The sequence below is a fragment of the Camelus bactrianus genome, chromosome 11 (assembly GCF_048773025.1).
Source record: "Camelus bactrianus isolate YW-2024 breed Bactrian camel chromosome 11, ASM4877302v1, whole genome shotgun sequence".
NCBI lineage: Eukaryota > Metazoa > Chordata > Mammalia > Artiodactyla > Camelidae > Camelus > Camelus bactrianus.
In genome coordinates this window covers 64,922,596-64,935,695 of record NC_133549.1, presented here as the reverse complement: position 1 = coordinate 64,935,695, position 13,100 = coordinate 64,922,596, and the positions used below count along the sequence as shown (strand labels likewise).

Below are 13,100 nucleotides of genomic sequence, written 5' to 3'. Positions count from 1 at the left end.
CATCAGACTGCTGGTCCTGCATCCCTGCCATGTAGAATCTTCTAGTTAACTGCTGCAGACCTCCACAAATATTTCATTAATCCTTACGACACTTCTAAAGGTGGGCACAAGGCCCCCACCTCTACAGGTAGTAGACAGTAGTGATTCAGAGCTTTGATTCCAGGGCCCCTCAGACCTGGGCGAGGTATGTGCTGTGTGTGTGTGTGTGTGTGTGTGTGTGTAGAGGCACGTAGTAACACTTGTGAGCAACGTCCATCTTTGGCTCTCAGAGGGTTAACTCAGCTCCCTTAAAGGCCTCTTCTTTGAGCAACATCTTAAATCCCAAAACTGAACTGAACTTTTGGGACTGGAGATGTTGGGTGTGCCTGGCACAGAGCAGATGCTAGTGAGAGGTCGTTCTCTATTGCAGGGTCAAGGACTTGACCCAGGGCATACTCCTGAGGATATTTTGGTCTGTCTCCACAGACTGCCATAGGTGACACCTTGGTTCAGGACATCCGCTATTCTCCAGATACCCGGAAGCTCCTTGTCCGGCTCAGTGATACTTATAACAGGTAAACAAGATATCTGGCTTCGTCAGCACTTTGGGGAGGGCAGAGCACACAGATTTATAGCTCTGGCTTGGTCTGCCTGTGCTACGTCTGGTCAAACCATGATTTACGCAGCCAGAGAGTTTTGTTCCCAGGTAGGAAGATACCGTCCTTGCTCTTCCATCCCCTGCCGCCGAGCAGTTCTGGCAAGCTGCACCCTCGCCCGTCTAACTGGGTAGCGGGTGGTCTGTGGAATGAGTTTGTCCTAATCCATCCCCTTTATGAACAAGGTCATTTCTGGAGAGCCTGAAAGTGAACACACAGAATCTGCCGCAAGTGGAAAACACAGGGAAGGTGAAAGGACTCATTCTCACCCTCAAGGGAGAGCATGGTGGGCAGACCCAAGAGTTTGACTTTTACTCCAGATACTTCGCGCCGTGGGTTGGTGTGGCTGAAGACCCCGTAACAGGTACTTTTCGACTTGAGTCCTGAGGAGGGCTCAACAGTGGAGGAGGATAACAAACAGCTGATGAAGTGCCCTTCACATGACCTTTCAGGTTGTTTGGGTCTTGAGCTGCCTTTGTTTCTTGGTCTCCCCCTACCCCATCCCTTCACTGAAATCTCATGTGAAACACAGAATGAAGGAGGCAGTATAGCAGGGTTAGACTTCAGTGTCAGACAGCCCTGGTTTGCATCCGAGCTTCCTGGCTGTTGACCTTGGGCAAAGGACTTAACTTTTTAAAGCTTGTTCCCTGTCTATAAAATATGGATAATGCCTCATAGGGTTATGTCCATGTTAAGTGGTTAGCACAGGGCCTGGCACAGGATAATTGCCAATAACTGTTAGGTATTTTTTAATAATAACAGCAAAACTGTCTCCCCAAGCCTCCACTTCCAGGTCTGTCATTTGCAAAATCCAGTGACCAATGTCCACTACACCCCCAAAGCCTTTTGTCCTTTTCAGTGACCAGCCTGTAGGATCATTGACATCTACATAAGATCTGGTTTTTGAGGGATAAAGTCGTGGGCTGCATGTGGGAAATAGAAATAGTGTTTTTTCCTCCCCTCCTCCTTTCCCAGACCTGCCCACAAAGTAGGTGGGATAGGTTCAGAAACATGGGTATTTAGGATCTTCTACCAGCCAGAAGCAGAGAGATGAAATTAAAGATGGGCAAAAAAGGGAAGCCACCTACTTTCAGCCTCTTGAGAAGAGTGGACTGGGCAGGAAAAGGGGGGATGTTCACGGAGGACACTTACGCATGAGAAGGTGGCCAGTGCAGAAGGAGGCTGTGCAGAGACTTCGAGGCTCCTGGTCTGGTTAGATGGCAGGAGCTGGGTTAGTTTCAGGGCCTTGACTTAGTTACCCCCTGAGGAACAAAATATAAGAAATTCAAAGCTCAGCAAGCAAGCACTTTTTTTAAAGACTCAGGAAAATGCCCAATGCCATCCCAACAGTCCAACTCAACCTTCCCTGTGGAAAAGAAGTTCTGAGTGGATTTAAACATGCACAGCTGCTTCACAAAGATCTTAATTAGCACAGAGAGCAAGTTTTTTTCCCCCCTGTAATAATGCTTTTCTAGAGTGGGAAGGTCTTTGGACAGTGATGACCAACCATCTCAGTTTGCTTGAGACAGACTGATTTCTCAGCATACTTCTTTGCTAAAACCAGGACAGTGTCAGACACACTGGGATGCTTGGGCACCCTACGTGAGCCCCCCATAATATTGAGCAAGTTTTCCTGAAGTAGGGGCTTTTCCCAAACCATCCTTTTCTCTCCCAAAGACTTTTCTCTCGGGTATTACTTTATATTTTTTTTCTTCATTTTAATATCATCTCTGATCTAAACCTAGGGCATAATCATGTGAAAAAAATACTTCAGTTAAAGAAGTTCTTTTGGCACCAAAAGCCTGGGAATGTTAGAAAAGTTGGCCTTTTGTTTGAGTTCCCACCTTTCCTTGCGTATGTGTCCTAGGAGGAAGGAGATGTTTTCTCTTGAAAGATGCAGACATATTTAGATGAAGGCCTTGATTTTCCTGTCGTGGGCTGACAATGAGTAGACAAGATAATAATTAAAACTTGCAGTTTAATTCAACCTTCAGAAAGTGTAAGACATGGCAGATACATCACCTGGAGGAACTTATCCCTAAATTCTGTGTCTTCCTTTCTATCTACACTCATAATTCCACACTCTTCTGTAGCCATGGCCCACGTAATGACTAAGTCATCTAATGTTTAACCAAACTGGATGGTTGATTGTTTATGAATTTACCACAAAGTTGTTGCTGTTTTCTTTGGGATTGTACCATAATTTTCCACTTCTTTTAAGGGTCTGCACACACTGTTCTCAGCAGCTACTGGTCCCAGCAGCTGGGGAAGAAAGACATGCACGGTAGGACAGCTCTTTTTCAGTTTTTTTAGTTTGCTTAACTTTAAGCTAGGATTCCTTCTCATATGTACTATCCACTTGAAGATGTATAAAATGATAAATACCACCCACATGAAAATGAAAGGCTTTAAATTTCTTCACCCTGAACCTTCTATTCAAAACACCCTCCACCCCAAACATCTGCCACCTCTGTCTCTCCCAGCACACAGACACACTTCTAATACAGTAAGTGCCCAATAAATGTTTGTTGAATAAAGTTAACTAGCTGTCTAACTTTGGCACAGAAAGGATATTTATAATGTGACAAGTTGAGATTCCATGATTACCAAGGTTCCTTACTGACATTGCTAGTCATGGGGTTAAGTCAAACAAATTGCTTTGGAACCAAGTCTGCTAGTGATTAATATGTTGCTCAGGGGCAGAGAAAATAGATGGCAGCTGGTGGAGGCTACACAGCTAGTTGCCTCATGTAGTACAGGCTGCATAACTAAGTAGGAGTTTGACCTCAGAGGATGGAAGTCATACTTAGTGGGATGGTTAAGCCTCTGTGACTCTGAATTGGGAATAGCAGTGTGGCTATTCTCTTTCTTTTGTGAGCTTAGTTACTCCCTTCAGTTCCAGGAAGGCTGAGGCTGTGCCTCTTGTTTGCCTGACACATTAGGTTTCTTGATAACCACAATTAGTGAATGAACTCCCTTTGTCCCACTCAGACCTGGGAAGATGGAGCCCTCTCAGAAGTGCCAAGAACACCCCTTTTTATTTTCTTAGACGTTTAGTCCTAGCCTCTATCTTTTCACGCATCCTTGTTTACTCCTAGACAGAGCCAGGGAGAAAGCGATGGGTGGGGTGTGTCTGAGGCATGACGAAAAGTGATAAAAGTGGCTCAGGAAGGGAAGATGTGGAGCTGTGTGTTTTGTGAATCAAATTGAACATGTGCAGTCCACGGGTGGGCCAGGCAGTAACATGGACAAATAAAGGAATGTATTTTTTAAATTAAATTAAGAAATTATTTTTTATTGAGGTAACATTGATTTGTGACATTATATAAGTTTCATGTGTACAGCATTATATTTCTACTTCTGTATACCCTACAACACGCTCACCACCAAAAGTTTATTTTCCATCCATCACGTACAGTTGGTCCCCTTTATCCATTTCAGTCTCCCCTACCCCTCCCCACTCCTTCCCCTCTGGTAAACACTACTCTGTTCTCTGTATCTACACATTTGACTTTGTTGGGTTTGCTTTGTTTAGTTATTTTGTTTTTGTTTGTTTGAAGGAATATCTTCTTAAAACTTACCTGGGAGGATTCTAGAGCTTGTAATAAGAGATTTCTCACTATGTTCTCCTAATTAAAGAGGGTGAAAATGATCTTAATTCATGATTCTTTTATGTCTTCTTTAGCCTTTCAGTGTTCCCACCGAGGAGGAGAACTGAAGATTTCACTGCGTCCTGATGGACGAGTTGACATTGAAGGGGGTGCTGCTCTTGTGTTGGAAGGCACGCTGACAGCCTAGAGATGCTTGTGCTGAGATGCCTCTGTCTTGAATCACTAAGTATTTTCTGCATGAAAGGAAATGTTAGGGGCTGCCTTGAGCAAGCCTACAAGATAGTCCACTTAATCCTCCTGTTAGAAATAGAACAATGAAGATATATTCATGGATATTTAATAGTGCTTCCTGACTAATTAACTAATGGAGTTCTGGCTCTACCTGTGAGTGTATTGGAAATGTAAGTAACCAGTAACAAAGAATAACATTGTCATCTCTGATTATGACTACCAGGCACAGAGTGAGGAACAAATTTATGAGGAGTAAGATCAAGCCATTTAAAACTTAGGTATAAGTACCTGATAGAATATTTTGCACCATTAAAAAGACCCAATAACTGTGGAAATGTACAAAGAACTTTCATGATATAATACTAAGAAAGAAAATTACAGTAGACTATAAAATGTTAACAATGTTATGCTATGTCTATGGAGAATACAAATTTACAAGGACAAGGATGGATCATGAAGATAGAAAAGTGAGAAGTTTTTATGTGGGGGTTAAGATTGGGAGTAATTTTAATGTATCTTAAATTATTTCCTTTATTGGAACACATTCATGTTCAATAACTAAAAATCAGGATATATAACTAAATGACTAAAAAGCCCAGAAATTTTTTTAAAAAGGTGTGTGACTTTCAGTGGTAAAATTAAACACATATCTTTATCTTGATATATAGCTTTAGGGCTATAACTTGAAAGGGATTCTTCTCTTACCTTAGTAAAATGGGTTTTAACATAACATTAAATTCAATTAAATCTATAATATTGAATACTCATAGTTGATCTTGGGATGGGGACTTTTCCAAGTCATTAAGAGTGTTTAAAGTGATCTCACTGATGGCAATTCTCAGCCATCTCAAAAAACTGCAAGCTAATCAGTTAGAAATTCCTGTAATGTCCTAATTTTTTTTCACCTTCATGCTACCATGTGTTCTGTTTTTATTTAGTTTTGCTAAGGCATATGAGAGTTAACTTACTATAGCAGTAATCTTGTGTTTCTCCTAGTTTGCAAGGAAGTAATTCACCATCTTTGTGCTTTACCTTAATGAGTAACCAGGACCTGCCACACACCTCGCAGCTCATCACAACTCAGGAGGGTTACTACACCAGGGTGAGACTCACTTGAGGGTTTTCACAAAGTGTAAGATTTTCCCAACCTGGAACTGAATTGTATGAATGATTTTATACAAATGCATAGTTGAAAGGTTCTGAATTTTTATCTCTCAAATGTACGCTAAATTCTTAACAGATATTTTTGGAGGAAGCAAGTCCCTGAGATGATTCTGAATTCTTCTGTGCATGAAAGTTGCCATATGAAGCATCTGAATTTTCATCCTATTTTCAGACCCTATGTTCACTTTTTTTTTAAATCTTGGGCAGTGGTATCATTTATTATAATACTTTTTTGTTTTTTTGGTTCTTGATTGAAGTATAGTCAGTTACAGTGTGTCAGTTTCTGGTGTATAGCACAATGTCCCAGTCAAGCATATACATGCATATATTCGTTTTCATATTCTTTGTTCACTTTTGTAAGTGACTTTAAAAAAATTATCCATTTAGCAATGGACAGTTGAGTCAGAATAGTCAGGGCAACTGATTATATTTACTGTGTTTGCTCGGTCAGCCTGCTGAAGATTGATCTAGTGGCCATGGTGGGCACAGTGCTCCAGAAGTGACAGTCAGGGAAGCAGGAGTGGGGGTAGGACAGGCATACCCGACGAGATAAATAAGAAGAAATGAAATGACATCTTTGGGTAGCAGGAAAAAGAGCCTCTAGAATTAGCATGCTGTACAGAGTGAGTTTTCTGCTGATATGAGTAGGGCAGGTTTGAGGGTGCTTTAAAAACTCTAATTCCAGCTAGATTTTCCACTGCCTCTTCTGCTTCTGCCCACCTCTTGCCCACCTGATCTTACTAAAGTGGACATAGGGGGATGTCAAGGGGGGATTATTAGAGGTGTATCCCAACACTCAAATATAGTGTTGCTGTTGATTGAAAAAAGTGCTCCTAGCTAACATCAGCATCCCCTGGTGTATTGAGTTAGACTGGGTTATGCTAATGTTTGACATATCCACAAAATCACAGTGGCTTAATATAACAAGCTTTTATTTGTACTTGTACTAGTTGTCTCATACCAGTCAGGAGGAGGATCTCTGTTCCTCATGATCATGTAGGCGCCCAAGCTGATTTTGTGTTGTGCCATCTCAACATGTGGCCTCCATGGTTACTGTGGCAGGAAGAAAGAGTGTGTGGAAATTTCACTATGTTTTGTCTCAGAAGTTATAGGTGTCAGTTCTACTCACAGCTGGAACTGGTCATATAACCTCACTTAATAGCAAGGGAGCTGAGAAATATGGAGGAGCTCATGGATATATTCTGTATACTGTAAATATTGCTGCCACACCTGGGGAAGATTTTTAGGCTCCTCAGATGGTTCCCCCTAGGATAGTATCGCTTGTGTAAATTCATCACAGTCCAGGGGCTCAGAAGTCTATTATGTAAATTTAGAGCGAATCTCTCTCAGGTGCAGATTCACATTAACCTAACACATAGAGACTGATGTGTAAAGCTAGAGTACTATTTTAAACTTTTACAATGAGAAATGTAAGCTTGGAATGAGTTAAATCAGAGCGTTTTCTCCCCATTTGCATATCTGTTTGGAAAGCCAAATTATAGTCAGAAAGCAGCGTGGTGTCTACAAAGATGAAACAAGGAGAGTTAGCAAAACAAACCAAAATGGCAGATGGTCATCAAGCCACTTTGATAAGCCTCTCCACTTTAACCATGCATTGGGATCCCATTATATCACATTTAATTTACTTGAATTTGACTATACGTGTCCAGGGCAGGGCCAAATGTGATTTTAGTGTTTAAATATATTTCTTTTTAGAACAACCATAGTCCCTAATTCAAACCAACAACTTCTAGCACTCAACGAAACAATGATGTGTTCCAGCACTGGAGGAAAAACTGGCAGCAGTGGGCTTGTGTATCTGCCTACTGTATGTTGTAGGGTCTTTACAGAATTTCCAAGGATTATTTTGGCAACACTTGATGTTTGCCTTGTGAACATGCCCCTAACATAGCCTTCCATGATCCCCACCTTCTGCTGTTCAGACCCTTTCCCACATTGCACCAGGGTTGGTCTGTGTGACCCATAGAATATTCAGAAGTGAGGGTATGTCACTTTTGAGATTAAGGTATAAAAGATCACATCTTCTGTTTTGGTCCATTTTTGTGTCGGTCTGTCTGTTTCTTTCTCTTTCCCTCCCTCCCTCTCTCTCTCTCTCTCTCCCCCCTTCTCTCTCATCACCTGCTCTATGGGAAACCAGCTGCTCTTTGTGAGCAGCCTTAAGGAGAGGCCCATGGAGCAAGGAACGGAGAGGCCCATGGAGCAAGGAACTGAGGCCTTTGATCAACAGCCACGTGAATGAGCTTGGAAGCATCTCCTCTAGGCTCAGGTGTCTGCAGTCCTGCTGATTCCTTGCCTGCTGCCTTGTGAGGCCCTGAGCCAGAGGACCCAGCTAACCTGTGCCAGATTCCTGACCCACCGAAACTCAGATAATGTTTATTGGTTTAAGTTGTGAGGTAATTAACTTTGCAGCAATAGATAACTAATATACATGCTGTCTTTTTATTTTTAATTATATTATGGAAATTTCAAACATATGCAAAAGTAAAGAGAATAGTTATGAGCTCCCATGAACCAATCACCCATATTCAACCATTTTTAACTCATGGCCAATTATTTATACCTCTACCCACTCTCCCTCCCCTCTGGATTATACTGAAGCAGATCCCAGAATCATATACTTTCATTGGCAAATGTTTCAATATTTAGCTCTAAAATATAAGGGCTCTTAAAAAAAGTAACCACAATACCAATATAACATCTATGTGATATTGTCTATGGTAGGACAGACTCTTAATGTCACTGCATGATTCCCGCCTTCTCGTGTTCATGCTCTTGTGTAATCACCTCCCATTGAAGGTGACTTCCTTCTAACCAATGAATTAGGACGAAGGTGATGGGTTATATGTGATTACATGTATATGATCACAAGATTATGTTACATAAGACTGTAGCATTAATCTTGCCGGAGTCTCTTTCTCCCTTGTTGGCTCAGAGGAAGCGAGGTACCATGTCGGGGAATTCTAAAAATCACTTCCAGTAGCCTCTAGAAGCCAAGGGCAGCCTCTTGCCAAGAGCCAGCGCGAAAATGAGGCCCTCAGTCCTGCAATAACAAGGAACTAAATTCTGCCAACAACCCAAGTGAGCTTGGAAGCAGATCTTTCCCCTCAGTTGAGTGTTTGTGTGAGATGGAGACCCCAGCCCTGCCTCATATCTTGATTGCAGCCTTGTGAAGGACCCAGCTAAGCCACACCTGGACTCCCGACCCACAGAGACTGTGAAATAACAACTGTTTTAAGCTGCTAGGTTTATGGTAATTGGTATGCGGCAAAGGAAAACTATTACAACATTAAAAAATTAGAAATAATTACTGAATACTATTGAGTATCCAGGTAATATTTCTATTTTCCTGATTGCCTGATAAAATTTTTTATAGTATTTTTGTAAGAACTAACTTTAGCCTGCCTTTGAGTGAGAGTCTCTTGTACATAACCTGCCTCAAAGCACAGCTCAGCCTCTCTCCCAGATCCAGCCTACCTGGGCCCTGAATGCTTGCCTCCCTGAGCAGCCTTACCCAGGGCCTCCATTGCCGGCCAGCCTTGTATTTTCACTTCGATCAGCTTATAGTCAAGCAGTTCTGTTCCACTGATGTCGTCAGACATTGCCAAATACTCCTGAGGTGGGGCAGAGGCAAGATCCATCACCCTGGCTGAGAACCTCTACTGTAAGTTGCCCTTATTTTTCTCTTTTCTGATTTTATTATTATTTTTTAATGGTTTAACTCTTAGAGGGTAGATTATTTGCCTCTTTCCAAGTTCTTTTTGGGGTGGGAATCCTTCTTGCTATCGCTCTTATGTATTCTGTAAGTTAGGTGCTCAGCTGGGACCTGTATTCCCAGGCCAGGGGTCAGATTTGCTGCTCAACAATCTGACATTGTTGGTAAAAAAGCGATTTTCTGTCTCCTGTACATCAGATACTAGAAGTGCTAGAAGCTGGCAGGCTGGAGAGCTGGGGGGACAGACGGCAAAGGAGATTAGAGAGGGAGCTTACAGACCTCTCAAGGGACCCTAACTGGGGAGACCAGGCTCATCCTTTCATGAAAAGATAATGAGCACTTGCACTGGTCTGTGATTAAGCACAGACACTGGTGCAAAGGCAGAGTCAGCAGAGTGTTGAAGGACAAGGCTTAGAAGGACTGGGGCATGAACAAAGCTTCAGAGGTGAAGGCTCAAGTCATGTCTGTTTGCGTTTTGTCTAGAGTTTCTATGTCTTGAAAGTAGTTAGGTTCTATAGGGGCAGAGAGAAATAAAAGAAAGTAATTATTAAACTAACAACGAAACTGGAGAGAGAATATGTAAACACAAACACAGATAAATAATACTGAAAGCTGTTCTAACTGTTGTCTTTTTAAACTATTAAAATCTATAGAAAGGACATAGGAATCATGGCAATTGTGAGTCACTCTCAGTGTATGAGAAAGGAACTGTGGTTCTCTAAGTGCGGTCCCCGGACAAGCAGTATCTGCACCACCTGGGAGCTTATTAGGAATGCAAATTTTCAGGCCCCATCCCAGACCACTGAATCAGAAGCTCTGGAGATGGGGACCAGAAATCTGGTTTTTAACAAGCTCTCCAGGTTATTCTGGTGTACACTTCAGTTTGAGAACCACTGGTGTTCAGCCGTGTTTTCTTCCTTCCTGAGTGACAATTGCCTGTGTAGCTCAATAACTTTTAAATGTGCATTGTCTCAAAATCTCCCTGGCCATGCCAGTGTACTTGCTGTTTAGTGCAGTTTTGGAGGAGCTGGGTTGGTTTTTTTTTTTTGGTTTTTTGTGGGTTTTTTTTTTTTTTTTAATTCCTTTTTAGCTTCTAGTTCTGTTCAGCATAGAAAAATTAGCTGTGCTCAGGTGGGAGCTGTTCAGTAATGTGTTGGTAATGTACAGATTAGTTAATCAGCCATGATTTATTAATGATGAATTAATTATACCTGATTGTGCAGTTCTGCTAGCTAAATGGAGCTTTAAAGGAGTTATTTTATTAATCATCATGGTGCTAATTGCAGACACTTACAGAAGGATCACTAATTAAACATGCAACCATATGCAGAAAAAGTTGTGGACTGCTGAGACCTGCAAGAATAAGAAACCCTGACTTTTAGGGGAGCCAAAACAAATTTTATTTTAGGCAGTATTAGGGAGTTGGCTTGGCAATGTTAATCATTCTTTGCAAATTAATATTGTAATCTTTTCCCTATGTCAAAAAGTATATAACAGTCCAGTGAGGCTCTAGGTAAAGGGAAGATTGTTCAATCCTCTTTTCTCTTTTATACACATACAAATGGTCTTTGCTAAGCAGAGACCATCGATTGATGGGATGGGCCTTACAGAGGAGAAAGTAAAAACCACAAACCAGTCCTCTATACTAGAGAGCATGAGGTGAGTCTGAGGTTGTGAACTCTTAGAGACCAGGAACACCCTGTGTATTGAATCACAGTGAAAGGATTCACAGCCTTGTGCTGTTGGAGCAGAGAAAGAAATGAGACTGTCCAGTCGAAGGGGAATCAGGTAAACTCAAGGATAGCTAAATAATAGAACAATTTTTAGCTCAAGATAGATTAAAGCTGTTTCCTGACTTTTTGTTGTTATGAATATTTGTTTGGAGTTATGCAGCATCCAAACACCAACCTCCAAGTTTGTCCTAGCACCTTAGTTGGGAAATTCTCATTGTGAGTAGTCAAGGAGGTAGTGGCCAACTTCCTCCAGGGAAACCAAAGTGGCCCCTCCCTGCACATCATGGGACAGGCATGCTATTCAGGCTCAGCCAAATCAGAAACTATTTCCTGAAAATTTGGATCCTGAGCAAGGAAAGCAGTACTGTAGAGGTGACTAGAGGTCCTGGTCCCTGCAGAGGCCACCCCGTAAGGATCTGGCCATTGGAGAAGCTGCTCAGGATAATGGCTGTAGGGATATTTGGTAATTTTGGTGCAGTAGGTAATATGGTCAAGGGTGTATAGTATGAGCGTATCATAAATGTGTGATGATGAGAATGGTGATGACAGACTTCAAGATTGTCTTGATTTTGGGTGAGTCCCCCATCCTGCACATTACCTAGCCTATTCATTGGATTAGGATTGAGCATGTGATATAACTCTGGGTAATGAGAAATGAAGGTAGATTCTCAGTTCAGGAAGCCAAGAGAGGAAAAGAACCTGGAGTGGGGTGAACTAGCATTTGGCACATAGGTTTACTTAATCTCCCAACTTTTGATATGTAATTACTCTCTCATTGGTGCTTAGTACCTCTGAGTCAAGTGGTCTTCTGTTTTATATCCTCCAAAGAAAACATACCAGTTTCTCTCACAGTGGGGAGAGGGAATTGCTCAATGTGTGGAATTGGGCATATATATATTGTGTATTTTAACATATGTATACAATATATATCTACCATATAGATCAAGGTACAGAATATTTCCAGCACCCCAGAAGGTTCCTTTATTCCCCTTTTCAGTAAAAGCAAACAGACTAAACAAAACAAAAACCAAAAAACAAACAAAAAACCCAATTCTCTATCTTCAATTCCTAAGAGAATTACAGCTCTGAGATATCTATCACCATAAATTTGTTGTCTATTCTTGAGCTTTTATAAATGGAATCATACAGTATGTACTGTTTGGTATTTGGCTTCATTCATTCAATGTAATATTTTTGAGATTTATACCTGTTGTTGAGTTCATTCTTTTTTGCTATATAATATTCCATTATATAATTACACTACAATTTGTTTATACCATCTGTATTTGATGATCATTTGGGGTTGTTTCTAATTTGGGGCTATTTGGGAAAGTGGTGTGAACATTCTGGTACATGCCTTTTGGTAGACTTAGACACTCATTTACCTTGGATAGTATACCTAGGAGTATAGTTGCTGAGTAATAGGTTTAGCATCTGTTTTAATAAATATTGCTAAATCATTTTCTAATCTAGTTGAATGAATTTACAATTTACACATTTACCAGTAATGTGCGAGAGTTGTACTTCACATCCTTACTATCCTTGAGGGTGTCAGTCCTTTAAATTTTAGCCATTCTTGGGGAGTGCATTGTGATATCTCATTGTGGTTTTAAATTACATATCCTGGTGAGAACTGGTGTTGAATATTTCTTTACAGGCTTATTGAATATTTTGAGATCTTTTGTGAAAGTGCCATTTAATCTTTTTCCACTTTGTAATTGGGTTGTTTGTCTTTTTTATTGATTTGTGGGGTTCTTGGTATATTTTAGATGTGAATCCTTTGTCATATGTATGTATTGTGACCATCTTTTCCAAATATATGGCATATATTCACTTTCTTAATGATATTTTCATTGAAAAAATTTTAATAAAGCCAAATTTATCAATTTTATCTTTCATGGTTAGTACTTTTTACATCCAGTTTAAGAAATCAACCCCAAGAATATGAAGGTTTTTCTCCTATGTTTTATTTTAGACAATTGGCTATTTTATT

General features: G+C 40.8%; 1 protein-coding gene across 3 annotated transcripts in view; it reads left to right on the top strand.

Moving 5' to 3' along the window:
- The window catches only part of PBLD (phenazine biosynthesis like protein domain containing), a 37,224-nt gene extending 24,226 nt beyond the window's left edge, over window positions 1–12,998 (top strand). For all 3 annotated transcript variants that reach the window (XM_074374102.1, XM_074374101.1, XM_010951685.3), the window contains 4 exons: window positions 466–554; window positions 821–999; window positions 2,857–2,919; window positions 4,321–12,998. In XM_074374102.1, the coding sequence (XP_074230203.1) occupies window positions 466–554; window positions 821–999; window positions 2,857–2,919; window positions 4,321–4,433 (444 nt within the window). In that variant the 3' untranslated portion in view covers window positions 4,434–12,998. The remainder of the gene's footprint in view (window positions 1–465; window positions 555–820; window positions 1,000–2,856; window positions 2,920–4,320) is intronic.
- Window positions 12,999–13,100: the final 102 nt, after the last annotated feature.